Source organism: Rousettus aegyptiacus, unplaced genomic scaffold (assembly GCF_014176215.1).
Source record: "Rousettus aegyptiacus isolate mRouAeg1 unplaced genomic scaffold, mRouAeg1.p scaffold_m13_p_7, whole genome shotgun sequence".
Taxonomy (NCBI): domain Eukaryota; kingdom Metazoa; phylum Chordata; class Mammalia; order Chiroptera; family Pteropodidae; genus Rousettus; species Rousettus aegyptiacus.
This window is the reverse complement of record NW_023416310.1, coordinates 56,670,814-56,697,512: the sequence shown is the minus strand read 5'-3', so window position 1 is coordinate 56,697,512 and position 26,699 is coordinate 56,670,814. Positions and strand designations below refer to the sequence as shown.

At 45.4% G+C, this 26,699-nt stretch overlaps 3 protein-coding genes and 1 long non-coding RNA gene across 5 annotated transcripts in view; 3 read left to right on the top strand and 1 right to left on the bottom strand.

The window, feature by feature from the left end:
* The window catches only part of USP39 (ubiquitin specific peptidase 39), a 33,345-nt gene extending 19,963 nt beyond the window's left edge, over positions 1-13,382 (bottom strand). The window contains exons 1-8 of the mRNA XM_016136723.2: positions 13,003-13,382; positions 10,261-10,330; positions 9,051-9,145; positions 7,800-7,936; positions 6,506-6,658; positions 3,494-3,719; positions 2,380-2,457; positions 864-931 (exon numbers count right to left, since the gene is read on the bottom strand). Of these exons, the coding sequence (XP_015992209.1) occupies positions 864-931; positions 2,380-2,457; positions 3,494-3,719; positions 6,506-6,658; positions 7,800-7,936; positions 9,051-9,145; positions 10,261-10,330; positions 13,003-13,270 (1,095 nt within the window). The 5' untranslated portion in view covers positions 13,271-13,382. The remainder of the gene's footprint in view (positions 1-863; positions 932-2,379; positions 2,458-3,493; positions 3,720-6,505; positions 6,659-7,799; positions 7,937-9,050; positions 9,146-10,260; positions 10,331-13,002) is intronic.
* Positions 13,383-13,484: 102 nt separating this feature from the next.
* On the top strand, positions 13,485-14,562 carry LOC118604980. Its single transcript, XR_004951819.1, has 3 exons — positions 13,485-13,998; positions 14,208-14,390; positions 14,490-14,562. It is a non-coding gene; the product is annotated as an uncharacterized LOC118604980 (long non-coding RNA).
* Positions 14,563-14,698: 136 nt separating this feature from the next.
* Positions 14,699-20,084, top strand: CUNH2orf68 (chromosome unknown C2orf68 homolog). The gene is made up of 4 exons (XM_016136737.2): positions 14,699-14,926; positions 15,008-15,126; positions 16,005-16,156; positions 16,519-20,084. Exons 1-4 carry the CDS (start codon positions 14,820-14,822, stop codon positions 16,639-16,641), a joined length of 501 nt encoding a protein of 166 aa, XP_015992223.2. The 5' UTR covers positions 14,699-14,819; the 3' UTR covers positions 16,642-20,084.
* Positions 20,085-21,925: 1,841 nt separating this feature from the next.
* TMEM150A (transmembrane protein 150A) lies at positions 21,926-26,234 on the top strand. 2 transcript variants are annotated; one of them, XM_016136759.2, is made up of 8 exons: positions 21,926-22,022; positions 22,578-22,755; positions 23,213-23,260; positions 23,600-23,686; positions 24,333-24,400; positions 24,714-24,841; positions 25,062-25,239; positions 25,478-26,234. In XM_016136759.2, exons 2-8 carry the CDS (start codon positions 22,691-22,693, stop codon positions 25,717-25,719), a joined length of 816 nt encoding a protein of 271 aa, XP_015992245.1. In that variant the 5' UTR covers positions 21,926-22,022; positions 22,578-22,690; the 3' UTR covers positions 25,720-26,234. The 2 variants fall into 2 exon arrangements, with proteins under 2 accessions (XP_015992245.1, XP_015992236.1); XM_016136750.2 differs by lacking the exon at positions 21,926-22,022 and having other exon boundaries at positions 22,086-22,755.
* Positions 26,235-26,699: the final 465 nt, after the last annotated feature.

Below are 26,699 nucleotides of genomic sequence, written 5' to 3'. Positions count from 1 at the left end.
AAGGGGCTTCTGGTCAAAATGGCAGAGTCGATAAATGCTGTGCTGACTTCTTCTCACAACCACATCAAAATTACAACTAAACTACATAGAGAACAGCCATCATTGAGAGTTGCCTGAAGTCTAGCTGAACAGAAGTCCTACAACTGGGGACATATAAAAGAAGCCCCCTTGAGAACAACATGGATGGGCCTAGAAGGAATAAGTCAGACAGAAAAGGACAAATGCCATATGATTTCATTTACATGTGGAATCTAAAGAACAAAATAAACAAAACAGGAACAAACTCATACAGAGAACATTTTGATGGTTGACAGATGGGAGGGGGATTGGGGAAGGCGGGTAAAAAGGGGAAAGGGATTAAGAAGTACAAATTGGTAGTTACAAAATAGTCATGGGGAAGTAAAGTACAACATAGGGAGTAGTCAAGAACATTGTAACGACTATGTATGGTACCAGATTTATTGGAGTAATCACTTCGTAATATATATAAGTGTGTAATCACCACGTGGTACACCTGAAACTAATATAATACTGTATTCCAACTGTAATTGAAACATTTTTTTAACTGTTTGATAAATAAATAAAAGCTTTTAGATGATCTAGAAAGCCTATCTGAACTTGTGCAAAAAACACACCAGCACCACCCAGTGGCCAGGCCACTTAAACCGGCAAATCCTACCCAACTACTAACTCCCCAACTTAAGCACACACTGATGTACTAGGAACCTGAGGGAACTACCACTTGGCAGTTGTTTTGTAGACCCTATTCCTGGGGCAAGAGGACTTTCTAAGCATCTCTTTGTCAACCCTACGTCCCCCTAGGCAATATAAATCAGTCTGAAACTCAGATTCAACCCACTTACCAGATCAGGATGAGGCAGCTTTTTAGTGAAGATCCTCATGGACCCCTGGAAAACATCAGTCACAATAGCTGTACAAACAGAAATCAGAATGTTCTGTCAGGCTGGAAAGCATTTCCAAAATATAGTCCTAACTTTTGAACTTCTGTAATAAACCAGCAGCTTCCAGCATAAGACCCAAAACTGTCACTAAACACAGTTTGTAATGTATACTATATGTATAAATAATTTTATGCCCATCTTCTCCAAAAAAGGCCCTTTGACCCTCTAGCATAAGGCCTGGCCCTTAAGAGAAAAGAGAAAATTTAAGTGCATTTGAAATAAATGATTTACAGAGCCTTAAGATTTATGAATGACAAAAAATTCACAAGCAAAATCCTTGAACAACATGGGTTTAAACTGCATGGGTCCATTATATGCAGATGTTTTTAAATAAACATGTAAACATATTTTATGATTGTCTTAATAATATTTTCTTTTCTCTAGCTTCTTTCATGGTAAGAATACAAAATATAATACACATAACATACAAACTATGTGTTAATCAACTGTATATATTATTGGCAAGGCTTGCAGTTAACAGCAGGCAATTAGTAGTTGAGGGAGACAAAATTACAGATTTTCAACTCCCCATGTTGGTTCAAGGGTCAACTACACATCAAAGGACCCTCCCATGACCACATGCTGCTTGCAAAGGGAGACAATGTTTATCATGCATTGGACATAAAAGGAAAATGGCAAGAAAGAAGCAGAATAGAACCAAAGAACTGAGACAAAAAGTACAAGAGGGTTCTAGAAACCCCACAGAACACAAGTCAGAGAACTCAGAGGGTGTGCACAGGCTGAAAACACATGGTTGAAGTGCAGGACCACCTAGTAGAAAGGGCACCAGGCCATACTTTCACATTAAGAAAACATCGAGCACATCAGAACACAGAAAGAAGACAGGAAGAAAACTGCATTAGGTCTCCAAAATTATTCACCTAGCTCAGCAGTCTCTGAACTAATGGACATTCATGAAAAATGTCTAACTACTGCTAAGCCAACATGGATGCTAAGGGACATAGGGACTTAAGGTCTGAGAATCTGTGTGGGAAGCCAGCCTCACTTCTCCAAGTACAGGCTGGGGCAAGAAACTAGCTTTTTAGTATGTATTAACAGTCAACTTGTAAGTCAGGCAAGCCATCTACTGAGTCCTCTTCATATTAACTCTTACACGGCCAGAAGATTAGAAGTCTATAACATGCTGCCCAATCCTGGCGTTTGAAACTAGGTCAGGGTTTCTAAAGCACAGTTAAATCCATTTCTACTTATTAAAAATGCCACTGGCTATAACCATAGACTGATAAAGAAAAATGAAGAGGAGCCTATTCAGGAATAAAATTTAGCCCATGTATCCACAGGTATCACCATAACACAAAAAGACACACTGTAAATTAGAAAAAGATGGGAAATACAAACTGTTCTTAAAAGAAAGCAAACAAAAAAGAGCTCCCTTTCACAAAATGATATGACTTACTCTTCTTTTTCTTCTTTGTGCCCCCCAGAGCTGAATGCAGAGCATTCAGAAACCAGGACAGAAAATCGACTCCATCCCCTGGAAAAGAAGGGGGGGACGTGTTGAAGCTGGGAGGCAGTATGATAAACCAAACCACACACTGGCTGGCTTGACTCCATGTTTGTGATTGCCTCCTTCCTCCAGGGCCATGCCATCCCATCCCCTAGGTATCTCCCCTATCCAGCCTTTAAATGCTGGCGCTCCTCAAGGTCAAGCGCTCCACTCTCTCCTGAGGTTCTCTGATCTGACCAGGACCTTCAATTATCATCTCTCCAAACCTGTATCTCATCAACCAATAAAAGCCATTATTAAACTTCCCCTCTAAGTCACTCAGCCAGAGTGTTTTTAAACATAACTCTGAAGTCATATCTCTGCTTAAAAGCCTTCATTGACCCCCCATTGTTGTCCTCTCTACCTGGAATGCCCCCAACCTGTTTTCCCCTCTACCTAAAGCTCCCTGCTCCATGCTCCCTCCCATAGCATACTTTGCTTCCTCTATCACAGCACTTAACACCCTATAATCACCTTTTTACATAACTATCTTCTCCACTAGTATGGGGGCTCCTGGAAGAGAAAATTTGTGATTCTTATCCCTGCAGCTCTAAAGCCTGCACAACCATGAATAAATGGCCAATAAACTGATAGAGATGCTAGAGGATAAGACATCCAGGTACAGAGAGCTATAAAGTGTCCACTTCACTCATGTAGTAATAACTAACTGGGTTTGGAAAGATAAAAACATCAAAATAGTTCATCAGAATAGTCTGCTACATGACAAAATAAGTAGCAAAGGTGGCAGGTGCTTAATAAGGGTTGATGTCTTTCCTAGTTTCCTGGTTTTCACCTGAACCACACAGATTAGTTTACCAAGTAAGACAGACGTTGTAGCCACCTGAAATCTCTTGAGAATCTGAGCAGCACAGGCTGATGAAAAAAGAATGAGGAACCTAACCCCACTATCCTTTGGACGGACACTCTGGTTACTCTAAGGCTCAGCATAAAGTGGAAGTAAATTTGTTCATCGAACTAGTTTTATTTCACTGAAGTCAAAAAACATAAATGACTTGCTCCTTACCTTGCTTGGTGATCTGAAAAGTCTTCTTGCTGCAAAGGACAACAGCCTGAAGCATCTCATGAGGAGAGACATGCGCCTTGAAATTTCGAGGGTTCCAGAGCTTTCTCATCAGCTCTCCAAAACGCTGGACCAACAAGAACATGATATCCCCTGGAGGACGCTTGATGTTCTTATAATTATCTTCTTCGAGAAAGTAGTTCCGAAGAGGAGGAACATTAGACAGAGCCTAGAAGTCAAACATTCCGATTAATCTAAAGCCCCTCTGCAGGACCTCTGGGAACCAAGCTCTTCCAACTAAAGTTCTAATAGAACTGTGCCTGTGACGGCCTTAAAGAGTCAGAAGTAAACACTCATATTTAGAGTTCATGTTACAACAACATCCCTCCTACAGAGTCTCATACAAAGTCCAGTTCTGCAGACACTTTGTTGACTTGGATGTGACAAAGGAGTTTTGAAAAAAGGTATTCAAATCCCTATTGACCGACTAGCTTATTTAATAATTTTCTTTGTTTACTCTAATTAAGCCTGTGACTATGTTTGGATTCATAAGGAACTGAAGGCTATAAACCCAAATGCTCTTTATCATCCATTTGGCATAGGCAGAAGATAACTATCCAGACAGCACAGTTTGCCCCTCTCTCAACTACACATTAAAATATGAAAATCATCTTAATAAAATTTGGTGTTTCCCCAAATGTGGTATTGAGAGAGTAATAATAAAACCACACAACTGTATATAAAAACGAAAGTACTCTTTTATGATGGAAAATGATCAAAAGGTTTAGAAAATAAGTTTTAGCTCATTAAGCAAAAAGATACAGACCAGCCATGTTAGTTCAGGAGGGACTACACGCTCATTAGTATGGGCTACAAAACTTGGGGGGAGGAGAGAGGACCACAGAACAGATTCTAAATAAATGTATTCTTCCCCCAAGTCCCTCCTGACAGGTTCATGAGTCTTCGCCAGTGCTGGGCTTCCTAGGAGCAAAACTTCCTTTGGTAAAGTAATCTATTTAAGGGCTTCTGCTAAATACAATAAATCCAGGTGTCTCTAAGGAAAACAACTCAGGATGCAGAAAGCACCATAACCTTAGAAGTGATGAGGAAAGCCCCTACAAGCTTAGCTTAGCCAAAGAAACAAGAACTTCCCGCTTAAGAGAGTAATTACTAAAAAAAAAAAAAAAAAAAAAAAAAGACAGAAAAAAAAGAGAGACAGAGAGAGTTGCTCTCAAAAGAAGCTGAGTATGGATGAAGTTTACCGTAATTCTCAGTTACCCATGTTCTGGCTTAAGCAACAATACAAGTTAACAATAGATGTCCTCAAAGAGAAATTATCCAGTCTCCAGGTCTATTCAATCCTATTTTAGTGGAACTCCATCACAGAGGATTTGTTCATCTACTTTATAAAGAAAACTTCCTATGAAAACTAAAGCCCATCACAAAACCAAGACTAACCAACCTGACCATGTTCAAATCCTATCTGTCCATCTGTAACAGTCTTCACAAAGCCCTGAGAGACTGTAAGAGGGACAGTCTGCAGTATCTCTTCCCCTAACAACCTGACCTTTCCAGGTACTAGACATAACACCAATGGCAAACACCAAAACTAGCAGATTTACTTTTATAATGTTATACAGAGTTCTTTGTGCAAAAATACCATCAACAAAGTTTAAAAGTCAATTTCCTTACTAGTAGGAAATATCTGCAACATACACAATACAAAAAGGCTAACATTTCTTAACGCTCAGTAAAATGAATCAGTAAAAAAGTGAGCACATAAAGCTCAACAACTCATGAAAAAAATATAACTAATCAACCACAGAAGTAAATTTAAAAAGGTAGCTTAAAATGGAGATACCTATCAAAATGGAAAAAAATTTTTCCAGTGGTTACAGTGACAGTGAAAAATAATGAACACTCTTTATCTGGTGGGTTTATAACTTGCTATAAAATCCCCTACAGCCTAGAATCTAGGTCCTGGATGGATTAATACATGTGAAGGCTAAATAAATTATAACTCATCAACAAAATGGATTAACATGTAATCATTAAGGATGCTGCACAAAAATAGCTATTAATTTCACATTGTAACATATAAAAATACAAAGATACTATGTACTTTACAGATTAAAAACATATGAGTATTTTTAAAATCCAGGAAGGAAATATTACAAAATGTAACTGTCACAAAAGTGCAAGTCTGTAAATAGAAGGATACTCACTATAACACTGGTAATAGAAAAAAAAAAATATGAGACAAGCCAAATTTTACCTATCAATTAGAGAACAGTCAAACAAATCATGACATTGCCACATGACAATATTATTCATGTGTGTAAATGTATTTAGAAAAAGTTCTGAAAGTCTATATCCTGTTAATTGCCCCAGGATAGAGATTAAGAAAGAAATTAAGCTTTCGATTTATACTTTCCACATTTTATTCTCCTCTACGATAAGTGTTTAAGTTTATAATTTTTTAATCAATTTTTTTTTTTTTGGTGAAGCAAGATTACTGTTAATTTTCATATACTTACCAACATTTTCTAATTTGTCTAAAATGTGCATGTTACTCATATAATTTTTTTAAATAAGAAAACTTAACTGCAAATAGGACAACTTTGGATTTCTACCTTTCTCACTTTGGAGCTTAAGCACAGGGGCAACACCAAGACATCTGAAAGCAAGCACAATGAATGTTTGCACCATAAAAATATGTTATCACCTAGCATGTATGTTTCCTATTGGATGTAGCCAGGCCACACACACATACCCTATCCCTCATTCCCTGACAGCTCCAGAAGCTATAAAATGTGTTATCATTCGGCAGTAACATCTTGAGCAAAGATATGAATGTTATGCGTGGTGCAGAACAAATATCCAAGCAGAGTCCTCAGTAAGACTAGGGGTCTGGGGACATTTGACTGCACTCTACCAGAAGGCAGTCATTTCTTGGCTCACCCTTATAGTGTTCTGGGTTACCCCTCTCCCTCACTGTTCCCATCTTGATCCTACCTGAAGGACAGCATTGGCATAGTCGTTGGCCTTTATGTTATTCAGGCCCACAATACCTGGCAGGTAAGTGGTGCCATCATATGCCCGGGATAATTTGGCTTGCTTGTCCAAGTTTGCAATCTGCTGCTTTGTGAAAGTGGGCTTCAACACATACTGCAAAGCAAAAGAAAATTCTAAGTTGTTTTAGGGCTATCTACAGAGTGCACAAGATGTATTTGGAACAGCAAGTTCTGCCAAAAACAAAAAGCACTTTGGTCATTATTAATGTCTCACACACCCAAAAAGCTCCCAACAATCGGTATAAAGACTGAATAACATGGAATAGGCCCTCTCCACATTACTAATATAGAAGGAGTTCTCTGTGTTTAACCCAAAATTAGTGAATCCCAGGTTTTCCCTCAAACCTCAGGTCCAGCCAATCCCATGATAAATGACTGCCAGAAATTGCAGAACATTCATGTCTCTGCAGGCAGCAAGGGTCCAAGTCTTATATGGGACCTCGCACCAGGCCAGTACATGAAGGCATACCAGGAGCGGAGAGCCTCCACCCTCATGTGCAGGACTGAGACCTCATGACTCCTTGTGGTTGGAGGGACAGGATCAAAACCTTCCCAGTCCTAAAGCTACATGGGTCATGTCAAAGGTGGAACAGAGGTCGCCACTAACTCTCTTTGAAACCTTGAACTTATTTGTTTCTCCCTTTGTAAATACTGTCCACAAACACTTTAACTTCAACTATTAAGGTGTCTATAAAAGTTATAAAAACAGAGCATTCAGCACAATAAACATGTAGTTACTTGCTGAAAAGGAAATAATCAAAAGTTCCATCACTAATCAAAGCCCAGAGAGCAAGGACTTCCCATGCTCTCTGCTAAAGTACAGTGACTCCTGGCACAGGTCACAAACCAGAGCCCAGGGATGGGACATGTTAGTCATTCTGGCCACATCATGTCAAAAGTAGCTAGGGGATGAAATGCAGCTTGATATCCACAGTCCTAAGCCAGGCCCAATTCACATCCCTACTCCAAGTGTGGAAGGATAATTTATTTCATAAAATGCTTTCACCCCAATTACTAAGTAGCCATATTTTCTCAACCCTCAACATTAAAAGCATAAATGATGGCTACATTGCAAACCATAAGCCATAATATGAATCCTGACCTACTTACTTGGTTTCCCTGGTTCCTCTCAAAGACCAAGGGACTAAGCTTCTTCCCTAGGTGGGGCATATCCCAGGATCCCTGGGATGGCTATCGGGAGAACTGGTTTCAAACCAGCACCCTGGGACACAAACCGTGATATCCTCCAGGGAGGAATCGATGATCTCATAGTTGTCCGGAAGGCAGTAAAACTTGAGAGTGTGGAGGTTGAGGAAGACATGGTGGCTAAACTGGACACTGTGAATGTAGGCATGAGACTTCAAACCCCGGCCTGTAGGGAAGGACAGAAGGCTGTAGAGAAGAGCAGATTCCAGAAAGGCACAGATCAAGTTTGATTTTCCTTTCATTATTTTGTACTATGCCATCCATGAAACGAATCTCTCATATGAACCTTTCTCATCACAAAAGTCAGCAAAAAAGAATAGCACAATACCTACTTTATTTCCTAGATGGCACAAGACATTGGTTGGGGAAATTAATTTCATATGCATAAATATGAAATACATGTGTGTACATGTAAATATACATATGAGCTAATTTCATATTTCACCAGAAATATCTATGTATTACATATAATACATGCACATGTGACAGATATGCACATGCACATACATACATATCCTGTGATAGTCCCTCATCACTCAGTCCTGATTTTCCAATCGCTTGCATGCGGGACAATCCTGCGCCTAACATTCCTTTGATCACTGTTGCCATTCCTTTCTAAAACCTCTCTCCCTTAACCAATTCAAACCCTATATGTCCTGCCAGTTCAAGTCCCATCTCCACCTCCTCCATGAACTCAACAAAACACTCCAGCTAACAATGATCTTTGCATACTTCAACTCCTATTGTCCTTATTTATAAGCAGTGCCAAACAGTCTAGCAGTAATCTGCACAGTCTTACAGAGTTTGTTGACTGTTTTATGTGTTAATCTTGACTATTCATAAGATCCTTGGAAGAGCAAGGAATGTAGTTTACATCTCTTTTGAATCTTCCACGATACTGTATACATATCATTTGTTTGGTCTGAATGAATTAATAAACTTCCAGAAAAATCTGAAAAAGTCCTTAGAGCAAAAGGATTCTCAGAAAAAGATGTAAGTATAGAAAACATGAGATTCAAAAACCCAATATCTTTGAGATCTCCTACACAGTCTTTCACAGGACAAATTCTTTCTCCCTTTCATATGTATTCAGGTTCTGACCAATTAGAAAACCTATTGATTTGCTAAGAGTATTATAATTTGCTGGGAACAAAGACAGGGATTAGACATGACTCCTGAGAGCAGCTTAGTTTCTTAAAAAATATATATATGTATCTCCAGAGCAGACCTGTGGCTAGCACTGGAAACTTAGCAAGTGTATAATACAAACATTTATTTACCCTGAAAGTACTTGCCGCACACCAGACAGGCATATGCATTGATGTGGGAAAGGGAGATGGAACACAGTTTCTCAAAGTCAAAGTCCAGCACACTCCTAAGAGAACCAAAATAAAACAAAAGCAATGAACAAGGATGAAATTCTAGGAAAGCACCCAAGTGAACCAGTGTTGGCTCCATGTTCCACGATGTCACATAGCATCCTGCAGAGAATGGTTCAATAACCACGTATAAACCATGGGTAACTTAACTAATCCTCACCTAGACAATTCATATGGCGCCTTCACTGCCAAGTCTAAAAGCAGTGTCAAGGTATCCCCACCAGACACACAATGTCACTGATTCTTTTCTTTTTAGTATTTACACCCAGCTGAGACTATTCCATTGCAATCACTTTCTCTAGAGGGAAAGCCACAATAGGAGCAAAGTAACAGGACCCCAATAGCATTCCAAGTTAAAAGACTAGGGGTTGAAAGACGTAAAAAGGTGAATAAATCCTTTTATAAAAGAAAAACTTATTTCTGTCTATAAAAACCAATGTGAAGCCTGAAGGATTTTAGGGAAATACCCACAAATAGATCTGTTCGAAAACATAGTAATGGTATATGAGTACTGGGAAGGTAAAAGAAAAAAAACTTTACCTCCATTGAATCCAAAAGTGACAAAAAAATTTTTCTCAAATATTAACTCTAATTAATTGGTAACGACCCTGGTAAAGCTTCACAATCCATTAAGGGAACCACTACCCACACGTGACTATTGGCATTGAAATTTAAAATAATTAAAATTAAATAAAATTTAAAACTTAGTTCCTCAAGCCACATTTCAAATGCTCAACAGCCACAAGTGGCTTGTGCCTCTAGAGTGTAAACTGAAAAACATCCTAAGACATCATCTGGGATTAGAAAAATGAAAAAGAGTACCAAGACATATTTTTGGGGTTTCTCTACTAAATTTCAGGCATCTAGAATTGTACCTAGCAGCACATAGTAGGTGCTCAATAAATATTGCTATTGACACTATGTATCCCGTTGTTTCATCACATGAATTCAAAATGAGCTACAACATGCCCTCTGACATTTTAAATTGAAGCACAAAGATTAGTAAACACAGCAAGAAGCACATATTTGAAAATGTTGTTCAAAGAACTTAGAGCTTCCTGAATAGATTCCGCTGTTCTTTCACTGCCCTCAGCATCCCTGTGCTACTGACCTGTTAATGGTATCCAGGTATGGGCAGTGCCGACTCCTCCGGTCCTCGGAATCCACACGACCATTCTTTGCTGAAAGGTAAATCACCAGAGGCTGTGAAAATGGGCAACCCACACTCAGGGTCAACTACCAATACAAAGAAACACAGAAATGGGAAACATTAATTAGGGTAACCACTGATACAAGTGGCCTGGCAACACCCAAAAAAAAAGCCCACTAGTGGAACAAGTCACAAACTGAGATTATATATGAATTACAAATGATTTGTTTGTAGATAACATAAAGAACTCTAGTGAAACAATTAAAAAAAAAAAGTAATCCAACAGAAAATGAGGAATAGTCACAAACATACAAAAAGATACTTAACCTCATCAACAATCAAGAAAATGTTAATCTTGTACAACAATATACATTAACACCCACCAGAGTAAAATATAAAATCAGAAAATTCCACATGTTGGCAAATATGTGGAGCAATGAGAAATGGTCATGTACTGGTGGTGGAAGTGAGAACTGTTACAACCTCTTGGAAAACAGTACAACAAAATCAGAGCTGAAAATATGCAGATCCTTTGACACAGCAATCTATTTGTATACCCTAGAGAAGTTTTTGCACACATATGCCAGGAGTACTTTACTCAAAAATGTTTACAGCATCAATATTTAAAAGAGCCCAAGCTGGAAACAACCCAAATGTCTAGGACAAATAAAGAAACATATTTTGGCATATCATTAATGGAACACTAAGCAGCCATGAACATCTACCTGGATGAGCATCAAAAATACGGCCATCAGGGGTAGGGGGGTGGCAAATGGGAAGACTACATATAGTATGATTCCATTTACATCAAATACAAAATAAAACAGGGTACCACTTTAGGGATACATATGAGATAAAACTATAAATAAAAGCAGAATTAGGAAAATATTCAGAATAGTGATTACCTAAGCAAGGAAGCAAGGTAGATACAACTGGAAAGGGGCCTATGGCAGCTTCTAAGGTACTGGTTATGTACTATTTCTTAAGCTGAACAGTGTTAGGAAACGATTCTCCATTGGTCTCTCATGCGTCTGCACATATTGTGACCAGAGACACTAACTGCATCCAGACTGTCTTGTCAAGAATGTCTGTAAACTGAACAACCTCGTAAGTTAGAGATAGTATCTCCCTACAGAGCAAAGGAGAGGCAAGCTCACAGCCCATTATAAAAGATTCGGATTAAGTTCAGAGTATCTTTTCTGTAGGGCTACCCACTGGGTCCAATGGGTTCCCTTCATATTGCACTATGTGAACTGACTTGGGGAAATGACTTGGGAAACTAATACTAATGCTACTTTCTAGCTACTGTTACTGCTATAATAAACTGTCAAGCCCAACAGCCCCATGTCTTCCTTCAGCATCCATGAAATTGCAGCAAGCTAACTGGGTAACTTGCAAGTAGAGTAAAATCTCAAACCCTTCACAATTCTTGACAAGTGGCAGATTTAAGGATGTACACCCACACTCTTTACTCTGTATTTCTGCATTATATTCAGTCCATCTTAGTACCTGTGATCTGATTCATGATAAAAATAAAAGGAAAAAAGACAAGACAGTAAGAGCAACTAGGATCCTAGTGTGTCCCAGAGAAAACAATTTCCATACCACTATGCAAAATATCTAAGAAATAATTTCTCTTCCAAAGAAAAGGAAAAACTGAGTCTGACAGTGTTTAAGTAAATTGGAGAATACCCTGAAATTATTAACTCAATTATGCAAAAAAATATTTATCAAGCACTTTCTATGAGTAAGGTGCTATTCTGGAACCTATGTGTAATGCAAAAAAATAAATCAAACACAGGACAAGAAATTTAAAAGTTAAGAGTATAATCATATACAGATGACAAGGACGAGGCAGAAGTACAAAGTCTTGGAGAATAAGGAACACTTCTCCCCCAAATCCTGCCCCTAACATGTAGCCTAGTTATATGTTCACCTTCTTATTCAATAGGGACCTACTAATTCACCAAAAAGAAAGTATATAGGATCATGTTCAATTCAGGAGTTCCAAGAAACAAAAGATAAAATTGAGGTAAACAGGAAAAGCTTCAGAAGTGGTGAAACCTATTTAATAATTGAAAAGATATCAACAAGTTGGAAATTAGGAGTCGAATGAGTGCAGCAGAGAGAGGCAAAATGTGCAGTCATTGGGAGAAAAGGACAGACCTCGCTAGCAGTTGCTCGGATTCTTAAAGGTCATGGGTTCCAGGTCTAAGACCACCAACTTACAGAAGGACGAGCACGTGAAACTCGCTTTCCCAAACCACAGTGACTCAGTCTCACAGGCAGGATTAGAATCCTTATCTCCTGGCTGCTACAGCAGGGGATAACGGGGTAAGATGGTGCAAGTGCCCAGGAAGTTCAGGCTCTCAACGCTCGTCTAATTCCGGAAATTATAGCAAGGCTCAATCCTCAGGTGTCTTGTAAAAATTGAAGGAAATCATAGCACAACGCCGGGCCCGCGTTAGGCATTCAGTGAAGAAAAGCTGCTGCCATGAATGCTGTTAGAAATCTTTTAACTATGGTTACTATCAAGGCTAGTACTATCCTCATTAAGACGCAATCGAGTCGGGTCGCGGACACCGGTGAAGTGTGGATTTCTTTCCCACTCCGAGAAGGGAAAACTACAAAAAGAAAAACGAGAACGCTCGAGTAGAGCCCGCACCTACCCCGGAGCCCCCGCCTACCCCGGCCCCCGCGCACCTCGCACCTCCCGCTCAGGCTCGGAGTCTTCGTCCGCCTCGCGCTCCCGCTTCACCCGCACCGCCGGCAGGAAAGAAACAGCGGCCTCGCGCGCGCTCGCCGGCTCGACCTCTCGCTTCACGCGCACTGGGCTGCCCCGGGAGCTCGGCGCCTCGGTCTCCCGCTCCCGATCTCGCTCCCGCTTGACGCGAGCCGAGTTGACCCGTGACTCGGACTCGCGCTTCCCACGGGTAGAAGCACGAGACTCCCGCTTGGACCGACCGGACATCGCCACTACCAGCCGGATCGTCCAGCGGAGGAGCTAGAAACGCTGAAGCTCGCGGCAAGCAGCCAATCAGAAATGGGCTGTTACGGAGCCCAAAGCTCTCTACGAGTCGTCGACGAGGACAAATTACGCCGCAGGAAACCGGGAAGTACTATGTTTCTTGTGGCCTCTGCGATTGCGTGCGCACCTGAGGACGATCTGCGGGCCTACGGCCTACATACCCGAAATTTCCTTTTTAAAGAGGCAGGAACCTTTTACTGACTGCGGAATTTCTGGATAAAAGCAGCTGTCATGGGCCCCCAGGTATCTTCAAGATACTTTGTGCCCCCCCCGGGGGGGGGGGGCGTCTCCGCAGCCTCCGTGCTACGGAAACCGACTCTCCTGCACAAGAGAACTAGGCGACATCCCCAAATCATCACCTTCCTGCAACAACCTGGAGTCTCTAATTCCACGTTTAGCAGATTGTTCTTGTTTTCACAGGAAAACCCAAACGTTGAACAAAGGGGATTTATAATGATGCTAATAAAACCGAGGCTTCAGGGTCTGTGACTTTCGCGACACCTCTTACGACCCAGGACTACTATGTACGGTTTTGCTGAGGTGTTTAAAAATAAACCGCATGTTTAAAGTGTCAATACTGCCGAATGGATGTATATACACTGGGACTATCACCAGGATCAAGATAATGAACCTACCAACCAGGCCCAAAAGTGCCTGCTTTGTCATTACTGGTTAGTTTGCGTGTTCTAAAGTTTTATATACAGGGACGCACATAGAGTGTCCTTTTTGGCACAGCCGTTTTCCCTCGGCGTTCTTAAGGTTCGTCCATGCCGTATGAACAGCGCGTCCCTTTGGACTGCTCCTCAATATTCCATTCTTTGTGCACCACAGTTTGTCCCTATTCTAATCACGAACTCCTAATTTTGTCTATTTTTTTAAGGCGGACTCGAAAATGGCGCATGCTCAGAACCCCTAAAAGCCCTGGGTCCTCCCGCGGAGGCAGTTAAGACATCAGGGCCGGTGATGGCAGAGCTCGGGCACTGGGCAGGCAGTGCGGGGAGCTATGCAGCCGAGGCACGGCTGTGTGCTCTGCCAGAGCACTCGCCTCCTCACAACTCCTAAGGTAAGGGCTCTCCGAGTCTCCCTTTACAAATGAGGAAACTGCGGGTTCAGTAGTCACGCGACTGATGATGGAGTTTCACAGCACCCTCCCTATTCCCAGAGAAAGGACAGGAATGCTTCACGTCGAACGCTGAGTGGTGTCGTGGGTGCCCGAATTGTCTGACGTATCAGCAGTAAGCCTAAATTCTCGTTTCTTCTCCATTATGTCACAAAGAAAAGCCCCGCCCGGGGCGTGGAAGTCACGCACGCCCCACCCCTTACCCGCCCCGGGAACTCAGCGCGCTGAGCCGCTCGGCCCCGCGGCCTTTTCGGGGCGGAAGGTCAGGCCTCTAGGCCGGAAGGCGAGCGGGGGGCGGTACCGAGCTCTCTGGGCTGGTGGGCGGCTGTTGAGGCCGTTGGGGCGGAAGCGGATCCGCGCCCAGGGCTCCAGATGGAAGCGGCCCCCAATCTCGGGCCAGGGCTCTGCTGCAAGCCTGGCGGGCGGCTGGACATGAGCCACGGCTTCGTGCACCACATCCGACGGAACCAACTCGCCCGGTACCGCCCTGCCCCCGCTGTCCCCCAACCCCTCGCCTAGTCCGGCCTGGTTGTCCCTGATTACCGCTCGGCTCCCCGCAGGGACGACTACGACAAGAAGGTGAAGCAGGCAGCTAAGGAAAAGGGGAGGAGGCGGCACACGCCCGCGCCAACGAGGCCCCGCAAGCCCGATCGGCAAGTGTATCTGCCGCGACGCCGAGGTGAGGCCGCCCGCCCCGCCTGCCTTCAAGCCCGCGTCCCGGGCCCTGTGCCTCAACGCAGTCCCCTTCTCTATACGGGAAAAAAACCACTTTCTATTCCCTAAGGTTTAGTTCATCTTGTCCCTCTCTGGATCTTCCACCTCGACGCTTCCTAGTCTCCGCTCAGTGATTCTTTCTAGAGAACATGGAGGGCTCGTGGCCCCCAGTTAAACATCACTATTACAGAACATACCTGGGAGTCGGCAAGAAGTTGTCTGCCGATTTGCCCCATCATACTGTATATTCGTATTGCCACTACCTAACAGAAGAGGCCTGGCAGAGCTATAGGCGACAGGAACATAATGTAGAATGAAGCCCAAACTCAAAGCCCTTTTTCCCCAATTTTTTCCCTGAGGCCTAGAGATCATAATATTTAACATGTGATGCTAGATTTGTTGATCATTACATAAAGTGCTTTTAGGTCATTTGTATATTGTACTGTTTTCATAGGACTCTATAAGATAGGAACTGCTATGGTTTCTGTTTCAGTGAGTAAAAACAGTCGCAGAGAGATTAAGTAACTTGCCCCAAATCTCAGAGCTAGTAAACGACAGAGACTGGATTTGAACCCAGGCAGAGCTTTATCTATCTTTCCACTATCTTCCAACCCTATTAACTAGACAAATGTGCATTGTATACCTACTGTGTGACAAGACTGCTGGCCCTGGAGCAGGGATACAAAGGTAAATAAAACTCCTGACTGGCAGCACATTTCACACAGATATACACACACATGCACATGCGTGCACACGTATAAAAAGATTGGGGATTTTTATCTCTTTGAGCAGGGGCTCCAGCAGCCTTCTCCTTTTCCCTCTTACTCTGGTTCATCCTTCCAGATGGCTCTATCCACCCAAGCAACCCAGACTGTGAGGAGTCCGGTGAAAGCAGCAGTAGTGGTGGCTCCGAGCCAGAGCCTTCTGGCCATCAGCTCTTCTGCTTAGAATATGAGGCAGACAGCGGAGAAGTCACATCAGTTATCGTGTATCAGGTACGCCTGGTGGAAACAGCTACAGCCTGAAGGTCCTGGGACATGGTAGAAATCACTGCCAGACCCTGAGCCACTATTTTCATCAGGGTCAGTGGGAAGTATCTGCTCCACATGAGAGCATAGACTGCTAGGCAATGCTTTTGAGCACAACTCCACTCTTGTCACACAGTGATTCTCAGCGGGCAGCAGGGAGGTATCATGGCCTTCAGTTGAAAATCACTATGACAGGGGATACTTGGGAAATGACAGACATTGGCAAGAATTGTGAGTCAGAGTTCTTTAAGAGTGTTGTCTAGGGACAGGGCAGGTCGCCTTTCCAGAAGAGGCCAGGCCCTGAGCTTCCTGACTCTTCCTCCACGTAGGACGATGATCCAGGAAGGGTGAGTGAGGAGGTGTCAGCACACACGCCTCTGGATCCACCCATGCGAGAGGCCCTCAAGTTGCGCGTCCAGGAGGAGATTGCAAAGCGCCAGAGCCAACACTGACCAGGCTGAAAGCATTCCCTCCTGGCTGGATTCACTGCCCCGGGAGTTCACCCCTAGTTTGGGGATGCCAGGACCAGTCTGGGCTGATCTTGAGACACACACATTTACATCCCAGGGTTGCCACATCCACAGGAAAAAAGTATTACAGAGACTGCCTGGCCACTTCCTTTGTAGCCATTCTTTCTTGTATATTGGCCCATTTTACCAGTCTAATATTTTGGAATTTTGAAGAATTTTTTTTTTTGGCTGGCTTGATATTCTGAAAGCAGAGACTCCAGAGAAATCCAAGGTCTTCAATGAAGTCTTGTGCCAATGTGCTGCTTTCTCACTGAGTTCATATGCCCTGGGACACCAGGCCACTGCTGCTCCAATCAGCTATGTGAGCCATGTTTGTTATTTTCATTCATTTTTTCCAAGATCTTTTTTTCAGCACTTTTTCTTTGGTTTTTTCTGGTTTTTGTTTTTGTTTTTGTATCAGTCTAATCAGATCCATCCCACTCCCTACCTCCCAGTGTGACTTTGCACCTCCAGCTGCTCAGGACTCTTGAGGTATGGGGTTCTGGGGATCTGCCTTTCTAACAAGCTCTCCCAGTAATTCTGATACCAATAAAGTGGGAGATCTTCATTTTTAAGGCTGACTTGCAAGCATGTCTCCCCCTTCCATGGCTTTTTCAAGTTTCTGTCATGCCCTACTAATTTGCACTGTTTAGATAAGGAGACCTAGGAAGATGATGCAGAACCAAATTGTAAGGATTTCTTGCAGCAAAACCTGTTTTGGTTAGGACTATGGAATTCCAGCTTTCAACTTCATCCCTAAAGGGGAATTATCAAATCAAGCTTGAAATTACCTCTCCAAATATGATTTAACAGTCCTGAACGAACATACAAAGAGAAATTCAACATTAGCAATAACTGCCAGTTTTAACCCTAGTTGCAAAGAAAAAAAAAGGTTCAAAACAATGCCCCAGGAGTAACGAAAGCCTCTCATCTGCTCTTTCCCTGCCCCATGCTTTCTTTTCTACCTCCCAAGAGTATTTAAACTTTAGAATAAAATCCCAAGAATATCACTGCTTTCACCCAGGTGAGCACTTTTCCTAATACAGGATTAGGCTAAGGCTTGAGAAATCCACAAGGTATCCTGTGTACTGTAGTTCCAAGCCACTTCATTCTTCCAGCACATAGGCCTAACCTCAGTGACTTGAAATTTGGAGTTTATTTGAGCCTGTGAGCACTGAGACTTCTTGAAACAAAAGTCCCCTGCCCCAGGGGTTTCTCCATATCAGGGTCTCAAGATCAGTCTGGGGTCTGTCTCAGCAGCTTTTCTCTTAAAGGATACCTGAGGGCACTCTTAAACTACATCATTAAAATGCCACAAGCCACAACAAGTGACAGTGGAATGCAGGGAGAGTGAGCGAGGTAGACAAGTTTAGAAGGGCCTGATTGTGAAGGCAGCCAGGGACCAGAGGGCTCCTGACCCACAGAGCTGGCCCAAGGTTAAATGCCTTCAACATGCCAAACCTGGGCTCAGTTCTACTTTTAAAGGAGAAAGTCTGCCCTTTATTTAGGTGGGCTCAAAGTGCCTTTTGACTTAAAATGTTAACTACCCTCCAGAGCCTCCTGGATCTAGGAGGCTGTGCCATCCCAATCTCCCTGAAGCTCAGAGGGACCAGTCATTTTAGTCTTCCAGCTCTTCAACTCATCTTCTGACTTGGATATAGGATTTCACTGGAATTCTTAGGCTTCCCAGTCTGGAAATACTTTTGGGGGCCATCTTCTCACAGCTGGATGGCCTCCTTCCTGGATTTACTGCAGATTTTAGAAACAAGACCAGAAGAGGAAGTTGGGGGCATAGCACCTGAAATTTTAGCCTCCATTCCGGTTTTGTGAAAAGGGAAACATGTACCTATTGTCTTGATGTTTGTCATGTAATCTTCATACACTCAGGTAAGAAACTTATGGGAACTCCTTGCACGTAAACTTTTTCTTGAGGTACTTTATCAGGTGCATATATTCTCCACCCAAGAAAGCATTCTAAGTTTTAGCTAATTTATGCAGTACAACTACATAAAGCCTGGTATTTAAATGAGAAGTTGTCCTTCAGAGAAGGCCTATTGGTGGTGAGGCTGCTGTGGTTCCAGAAATGCCTGAAATGTTTCTCTGGTGATGGCCCTCAGCCAGTTGACCACCTTTTGGCTCAGGCTCATTGCTATTGCCACTCCTCATCTGGGGTCCAAAATGGTACTATCCAGTTTATCCACCAGACTTGCCTCCACATCTCTCAGCTGTTTTCAAAAATCAGTGCTTTGCCATCAAAGACCATGTCCAGAGCATTTCCCACAGGCTCTAGAGATGTCCCAAAGAGGACTGTCCCGTGCTGTGTGGTGCAGTGGCAAGTGTTGGACTAGCTGGAGCTTTCCATCAGGCTGCTTCAGATTCAACACTCATTTGACTATTCTTGGCTGTCTAAAAAAAAATCTGGTAGCTGGATAGGCATATCTCATGCTCATCCAAAATTAAGTGTTCTTCACTCATTGAGGGTAAGCCTTGGGTTTTAAGGTTTTGTGTTTCCTGGGCCACAATGGGTGATGTTACAAATAGAAAGAAACTGGGTTTGCTGGGGCTTTGGACTGTGCAAGAATAAACATGAAAGCTTGAGTTCCAGCCAATTGGCAAGCATGGAAATTTTTGACGAACTAAAAGCAAAAAGAAAAAAGAATATAAAGCCTTTTGTATTGAGAGTAGGAGCCTATGGAGCCTGGCCATCCAGTAGAAAGGACCAGCATGAGCAATACCAAAGCTTCTACCAATGGATGAGCCTCTGAAAGGGACATTCCATCTCCATAGTTCACCCTGAGGGGCACTGCCTACTAAAGATTAGCCTGTGGAGCTGGAAGAAACCCTTTGGGGTAGTGTATATCCAACCTGCTGTGCATTTGGTGCGATCTGTGGATAGTCAGGCAGTGGATCCCCAGTTGGTTCACAAATGTTAAATGAGGCCTTTACATATAGAAAAGGAAATAAGAACAGATTGTCTTCTTACCTCAGAGCCTTTTGGGAGATTCATCATGGAATGTTGACAGTTACTTGAAACATTTATTTTAAGCTCCCTCCTTGAATTTCTGTCCTGTCCCTAAGGAATAGATAGCCAAGAAGCCATAGGCATCCACCCCAAATTTCCCCAGTAATTGGAGTGTTGCTAGAAGTGAAAATCTGAGTGAATGGCTCCTCTGCCTTCTCAGAGCCACCAGAATGACAGATCTGTTGCACTGGCTATGTTGTGGTAAATGTATAAAAAGCCATACATTCTTCTGTTTTCTCATTTCAATGTTTCTTCTGTGTGGATGAATAAAGTGAAGTATGCTAATTATTTGAATATCCTGGAAGGAGGATACTTTTCAAAGACAGTATTCTTTTTAAGCAATAAACTTACTATTTTTACAGCACTGTTTTTGCCAAGAGTTATGAATCACTTGTGTACATAAGGGAAGTGAAGATTAAATGCCTGCCCCAAAGTCATCCAGCACCACAGAACCAGCACTTGAAACCTCATCTCTTGCTTTGCCTGACTATTTTAGGAACTGTCCCAGTGGGAGCATAACATCTAGACTTATGCAGCTTTAGAGCTGGAAGGGACTTTTAAAGACATCTGGTCCTACTTGTCTGATACACAGTTCTCTACCAACTACTCATGAAGAACCCTTCTGTCACAGGGAGCTATATCTTGGGGTAATTCTGTTTTAGGGACTACTCAGATTGTCATATTAAGCCAAAACCTGCCTCCTTGTCACATCTCTGGAGCACCTATCTACCCACTTTATGTTAAAACAGCCAGTTTAGAACCAGAGTAGTCCTCTCAGGCCTACCCATGATAAAGGTTGGACATGAATGCAAACCCGGATCAAATGAGTTAAGAATTACAATACTAATGAGGCAGGATTTGCTGAGGGTTCACAGCAAAATTCGGCAGTTGAGAAAAGGTAGCCCAGTCCAATGGGAGGACACCTGTGCAGGAAGATGGTGCCTTTCGGAATTAGAAAGAGGGACCCATTTGTCCTAGGGCACAGAGCATGGCCCATTCAGCCAAATGTACAGTGATTGCTCTGCACAGCCATACTTCTTGGCCTTGCTTTAACTTGTCCTGATATGATCTGGAGAAGGGCTCTCCAACAGTTTTCCTCTTTCTGCTTTTTACCTGCTGCTGGATTCAAAAATATTTCTTGCCAAGCCATTGTCCAGCTTATCTGCTCCATCTCCCCAACAAGACTGGGCCCTGTTTTACCTTTGCCTCACCAATGCTGTGGAACTTCAGCTCCCTACCTCTAGGCAGCCTGGGCCCCTTCAGGTATGCTGGTGCCAAAAGCCCCCAACGGATGTTGGGCTGTCTTTTAAAGTGCCAGGCACTCCTCTGATAGGTGCAAGGAAGTATTCCATCCTTTTAATCAGGAAAGGAACTAGGAGGGTACTCGACCTGTAAGTTTGGGTGAAGCTGGTGGGTAATTCATTCACACACTATCCTGTTTCCTTTTCCCAAATTCGCGGTCTCTCGACTCCCTCTGGCCTACCAACATCTGGCCACGTGTGTCTCCTTAGAATGGATATCCACTGGTCTCTGAGGCATTGTTTAAGTGTTGAGCAGTCAGAAAACATGTTTTGGACAATTACTTCTGGACAGCACTCTGTACCTGTATCCTTGAAAGTGTATCCATGAAAGCATCCTCCAGAGTTTGCTGAGTCGAGGTTAGCATAAGCCAAGTCCGGGGCGCTTGAATTTAAGGAACAGCCAAGGCTTCCTAAGGACCCATCTCGCCTTGGACAGAGGCAGGCACACGCTGCCACGTTGAGAGAGAGAACTCGAAGAGATAACCCGAAGTCTCACTGTCGGCCCGACCAGGTGCAGAAGGTGTCAGCGGTGGAAGGAGTCTTCCTCCAGCCACGTGCACGACGATAATCAGTGTTGGAAGACCGTGCAGCCCCCGAGCTTCCCGTCTCCCGAAGCTTCCACCGCAGAAACTGGGGCAAAGGAACTAACTACTAGACATCTCAGAGTCAGAACCACCACCAGAGTCTCACGCCTCGGCCCTCGCGCCTAAGTCCCCGAAGCTGGGGCACCACCTCCGCTGCACCGGGACGCCGCGCGGGACCCCGGGACTTGTAGTCCTAGACAGGGCGCGGGCGCTGGGATTTAGGCGCCGCGGACTCCAGGTCCCAGCGGGCTGCGCGCCGCAGCCTGGGGCGCGGGGCGGGGCTGCCGGCCTTTTAAACCTACAGGGCCGCTCGGAGGGCTGCAGCCGGGACGGCGCCACGCGGGGGCCTTTTAGTATTCGGCGGCGGCGGCGGCGGCAGTGGCGGCGGCGGCGGCGGCGGCGGGGCGCTCCTGGGCGGTGCGTACTGGACCCCTTTCTTTCCCTGAAGAGGCTTGTATCATGGACCCAGGGGCTTGCCGGCTGCGGGCTCCAGGCACCCACGCAGGAGGGGGCCGGGCTGAACTACCCGCAAGAGCTCGCCCTTCACTGGGGCGCGGTAGTCGCGTGCCTGTCTGTGTGCAGCCGCCCCAACACCGGGCCCCGACTCTCTCCTCTACCCCCAGCCTTCTTTGGTGTGGCCCCTCCATCGACCTAACTGCGGCATGACTGCTAGCCCAGCTCCCTCAGGCAAGGGAGGTGACTTTCTGTCCAGACCTTATGACCCTTCCATGAGTTCCTGAGCAGGCCCGCGGCATTTGGGTGGGACACAGAGCCCCGGGGTGAATGCCAGAGGGTGGCCGGCCACGTTCTGGTGTGGGCTCAGGCCAAGGTGTGGGTGCTCCGAGCCCTGGTGGGAGCTTGCAATCAGGCGGTGACCACCTTCCTTTACCCGCCTCCCCCTCCCCCACCCCTGAACAACCCGGCTTTGGCCACTCACTGGACCCTAGACTTTGACCTGTCTCTCCCAACCAGGCCGGGGCAGTTGATGATTTTGGCGAAGTATCTTAAGGTAGCTGGACCGCCCCCTCTTCCCCACATACCTCTGTTGTCCCCCCACACCACCACCACCCTGGCTCCCCTTCCTCATGACCGCCTGGATCCTCCTTCCTGTCAGCCTGGCAGCATTCGCCATCACTGGCCTATGGACTGTGTGAGTAAAGAGAGAGGGGTAAGACAACTAGGGAGCAAAATGGGCCCAGGCTGAGGAAGAACAGGACCCAGCTAGGACCCAACAGGAACTTGATGGCACACGCAAAGTCTCTTGTCCTGTTGCAGGCCCCAGGGTGATACCAGGGTCACTCTGGCTGTCTCCAAAGGCTGGCCTGGTGCCTGGGCACACAGCCCCTTAGGACAAGCTGGCACCACTGCTGTCCAACAGGTCAGCCCTGACAGACATACTTCAAGCCACAGCAACTTCCAGAGGTCTCCTAGTTTAGGGCCATTGCTGTGGGTTCTGGCATAGCGTCAGGCCTCAGGGCCACCCCAAGTTGAATCCCTAGCAAAGATAGTAAAGCTGAATGGGGCCAGAATCAAGGGAGAAGAGAAGAATCAGTTAGAGGCTTGGCTGGGAAGGTCATGGGTGTGGAGTGACAGTTCTGCTCCCACAGGTATGCCATGGCCGTGATGAACCACCACGTGTGCCCCGTGGAGAACTGGTATGGCGCACTCTGCAGACAGCTTCACTCTAAAGCTCCCTTCATCTCTGTTCCCTCTTGGGCCGGGGCTGCTGCAAGACAGACGGAGACCCTGGGCCTCACTGCTCTTCTCTGACATAAGCACGCCTGCCTCTCCCCAGGCATGGCTTTGTGCCCACTTACCTGCTTACACCATTCCTTTGCCCCTTTGGCTTCTGTCTCAGGCAGGCTCTAGGAAGTGGTCTCTTCTGCCCCTGATAAGGGAGGTCTGGGAGAGTGGTCTCTGAGAGGCCTGAGGTACAGGCCAAAGGGGTTAGGGGAACCCCTTTCTCCTAGTCTACACTCTGTCCTGCCCACCAGGTCCTACAACGATTCCTGCTCTCCTGACCCTCCTGGGCAAGGGGGCTCCAAGACCTGCTGCACCCTGGATGATGTCCCCCTCATCAGGTAAGGCCTGGAAACGAGGCAGATCAGAGATACCCAAGGCCCTGATAAACTCCCAGCCAAGCTCCTCAAGTAAAGGTCTGTCGCAAAGGGTCTCACAAGAATAATAATTATATTGGGATCACTTAATAACAGTACTAGTTGCCAATTAGTATGTGCCGGGCACTGCACTGAACATGCATAACTTCATTCAATCCTCCCAGCATTGAGGAAGCTATTGTTTTCACCATTTTATAGGCAAGGAAACTAAGACTGAGTTATGTCATTCATTCAGGTTACACAGCTATTAAGTGGAGACACCTGGATTTAAGCTCAGGCCCTCTGATCGCCCAGCCCAGGTTCTGGCCCAAAGAAAGCTAGACCGGCTACAGACCTTGACAGTCGCAGGGAGTCCAAGGAGTCTCAGAGTCTGCCAAGCAATCCTGGGCACTCCCTAACCTGTCACACGCATGAGCTCTGCTTTAGTGCTAGGGGGAAGGTGGGGGAGGGGCACCAGCCTAGGGCCAGTTGTTTGTGAGAGACACTGGCCCTTCTCATAAATCAGTGGCTTAAATCAGGCACAAATAATGCAAGAAAGCAAGTGGGCCAGAGTAGGGGCCCTCTGGTGCTCCTGACCTCTCTCATTCTGTCCTTGTCCCCCTCCCCTCAGCAAGTGCGGCACATATCCCCCAGAGAGTTGCCTCTTCAGCCTCATTGGCAATGTGGGTGCTTTCATGGGTGAGTTGTATGCTTAGCCTCCCTAGCTAGTCCAGTCCAGCCCACCCCTCTAGAAAGCCCAGGAAGCTCTTATCACAGCCCACCCTACGAAAGGCAAGAGGGGCCACTTCTCTCTCTGTTCCTTGAAAGCCAAAGGCTGATTCCCATACAGCCACCCTGCTGGCCAAAGCCTAATGAAACCATTCACTACCCACCTATCTATTTCCCTCTGGCCCTCAGTGTCTGGGGGCGGTGGGAGCTGGCATGTTCCTGGACTGGGCTGGGCCAAAGGAAGGCACCAGTGCTGGCCCCACCAATGCTCTCCTCCCCTCAGTGGCTCTGATCTGCCTCCTGCTCTACGGGCAGCTCATGGAGCAGAGTCGTCATTCCTGGATTAACACCACAACATTCATCACAGGCTGCACTAATGCTGCAGGCCTTGTGGTGGTCGGAAATTTCCAGGTATGCCCACCTACCCATCTCTTGAACTTCCCCTAACAAGGCCTGGCTCTCCTAAGACTTGACCCAAGCTGCAGGGGCACTCCCTCAAGGTTGTGGGTGGAGGAAGGAGGGCCTGGGATTGAAAGGGGGGTAAAGAAAAGAGAAAGAACAGAGAGGAAGTATGAAGTTGGGGTGGAGGGGTAGGGCTGCTTCACTGATCAGCCCTTCTCTCTGGGCCCAGGTGGATCATGCTAAGTCTCTGCACTACATCGGAGCTTGTGTGGCCTTACCTGCCGGGCTGCTGTTTGTCTGCCTATACTGTGTCCTCTCCTACCATGGTGCCACCGCCCCCCAGGACCTGGCTATGGCCTACCTGCGGATTGTGCTGGCAGCCATCGCCTTTGTCACCCTGATCCTCAGTATCCTTCCAGGATAGGACAGCCAGGAATTCATCCTCTAGCCTAACCCTTCTCTCACCCAAGATGGGGAAGGGTGGGGGTCACTTTCTAGATAACACTGCCCAGTGCGACCTGCTCCCATTTGCCAGAGGTGAGGCCTGGTCCTTTGCCCCAGCTTAGTTCTGTATCTGAGAAGGCAAAAGGGGTGTCGCCAGGCTCCCACCCATCCTACTTGAACATTTCCTTAGCCGTATTCCAGGTGGGATCTTCTTCATCCATGAGAGTCCTCAGCTGCAGCACGGGGCAGCCCTGTGCGAATGGGTGTTTGTCATCGACCTCCTCATTTTCTATGGCACCTTCTGCTATGAGTTTGGGGCAGTCTCCTCAGAGACACTGGTGGCTGCACTGCAGCCTGCCCCTGGCAGGGCTTGCAAGTCCTCCGGGAGCAGTAGCACCTCCACTCACCTCAACTGTGCCCCTGAGAGCATTGCCATGATCTGAGGTCTGGGAAAGGTGGTTGGCCCGGCCTCCACTGCTCCCCACCCCATGTCTCCTTTGCATTTATTTTGTACCAAAAATTTTTTTGAAAGATGTTCTGTTGGGATATTGGCTTCCTCGCTCCTGGAGCAGTGGCCATCCCACACCCACCTGTGCCATGGAGGAACAGGCCTTGGCAGCTGCCTGAGCTGCACATGCCCTGCTCCCCACTCTGCAGTGTTATTAATGTTTAGAGGTCACGTAGCCAGCCCTTCAGGTGCCTTTTATTCCCCAGTGCCATGGCCAGGCCACTGGGGTTTCCTGCTGCAGGAATTAGGGGCTGGGAACAGCAAGAGGGATAGATGGGGTGAGCACTCCTTAGTCTGTGGAAGGCCCACTTTTGGGCTTACTGAACTGCACTGGGATTCTTCACTCTGCCTCTTACGTTCTTTAGGGCGAATAACACAGCAGACCCACATGGGTATTTTAGTACTTTTTTATATATACATATATATCTATTAAAAGATTTCTAATTTGCATATTTGTAGTATGTTCTGAAGAGTCACAGAAGGCCTGATTCAGGCCACCTTTCCCTAGGAAGCCCCTGCCCCTAAGGACAGTCCTGAGTGCCCACTCTGTTCTTTGAGAGCAGGAATGCCAGGAACAAAGGATGCCAGTTGCTAGCCAAATACACCTCAAGGGCTTGAAGCTCTTTCTGGGCCTTTAACAAACTGATCTGATCATTTCACACTTCCTTCCCCTACTCAGTCTGGTTTGAATTTTGAGTCTTTAGTATAAGGGGGATGAGGAGGGCATGTAGAAAGCAACTTTAAAATATTAGAAGCAAAAGAAAAGCTCCTGGGGTGTCAAAGTTGACTAAAAATTACAGGGGGAGAGGGATGCAGTCTAGTTTTCTTTACCATCTTTGACTAGCTACTGAGTGCCAGACTATGACATGTTTTGCTTTCCAATCATGAACACATAGTCTCTGGCTGGTTTAGTGG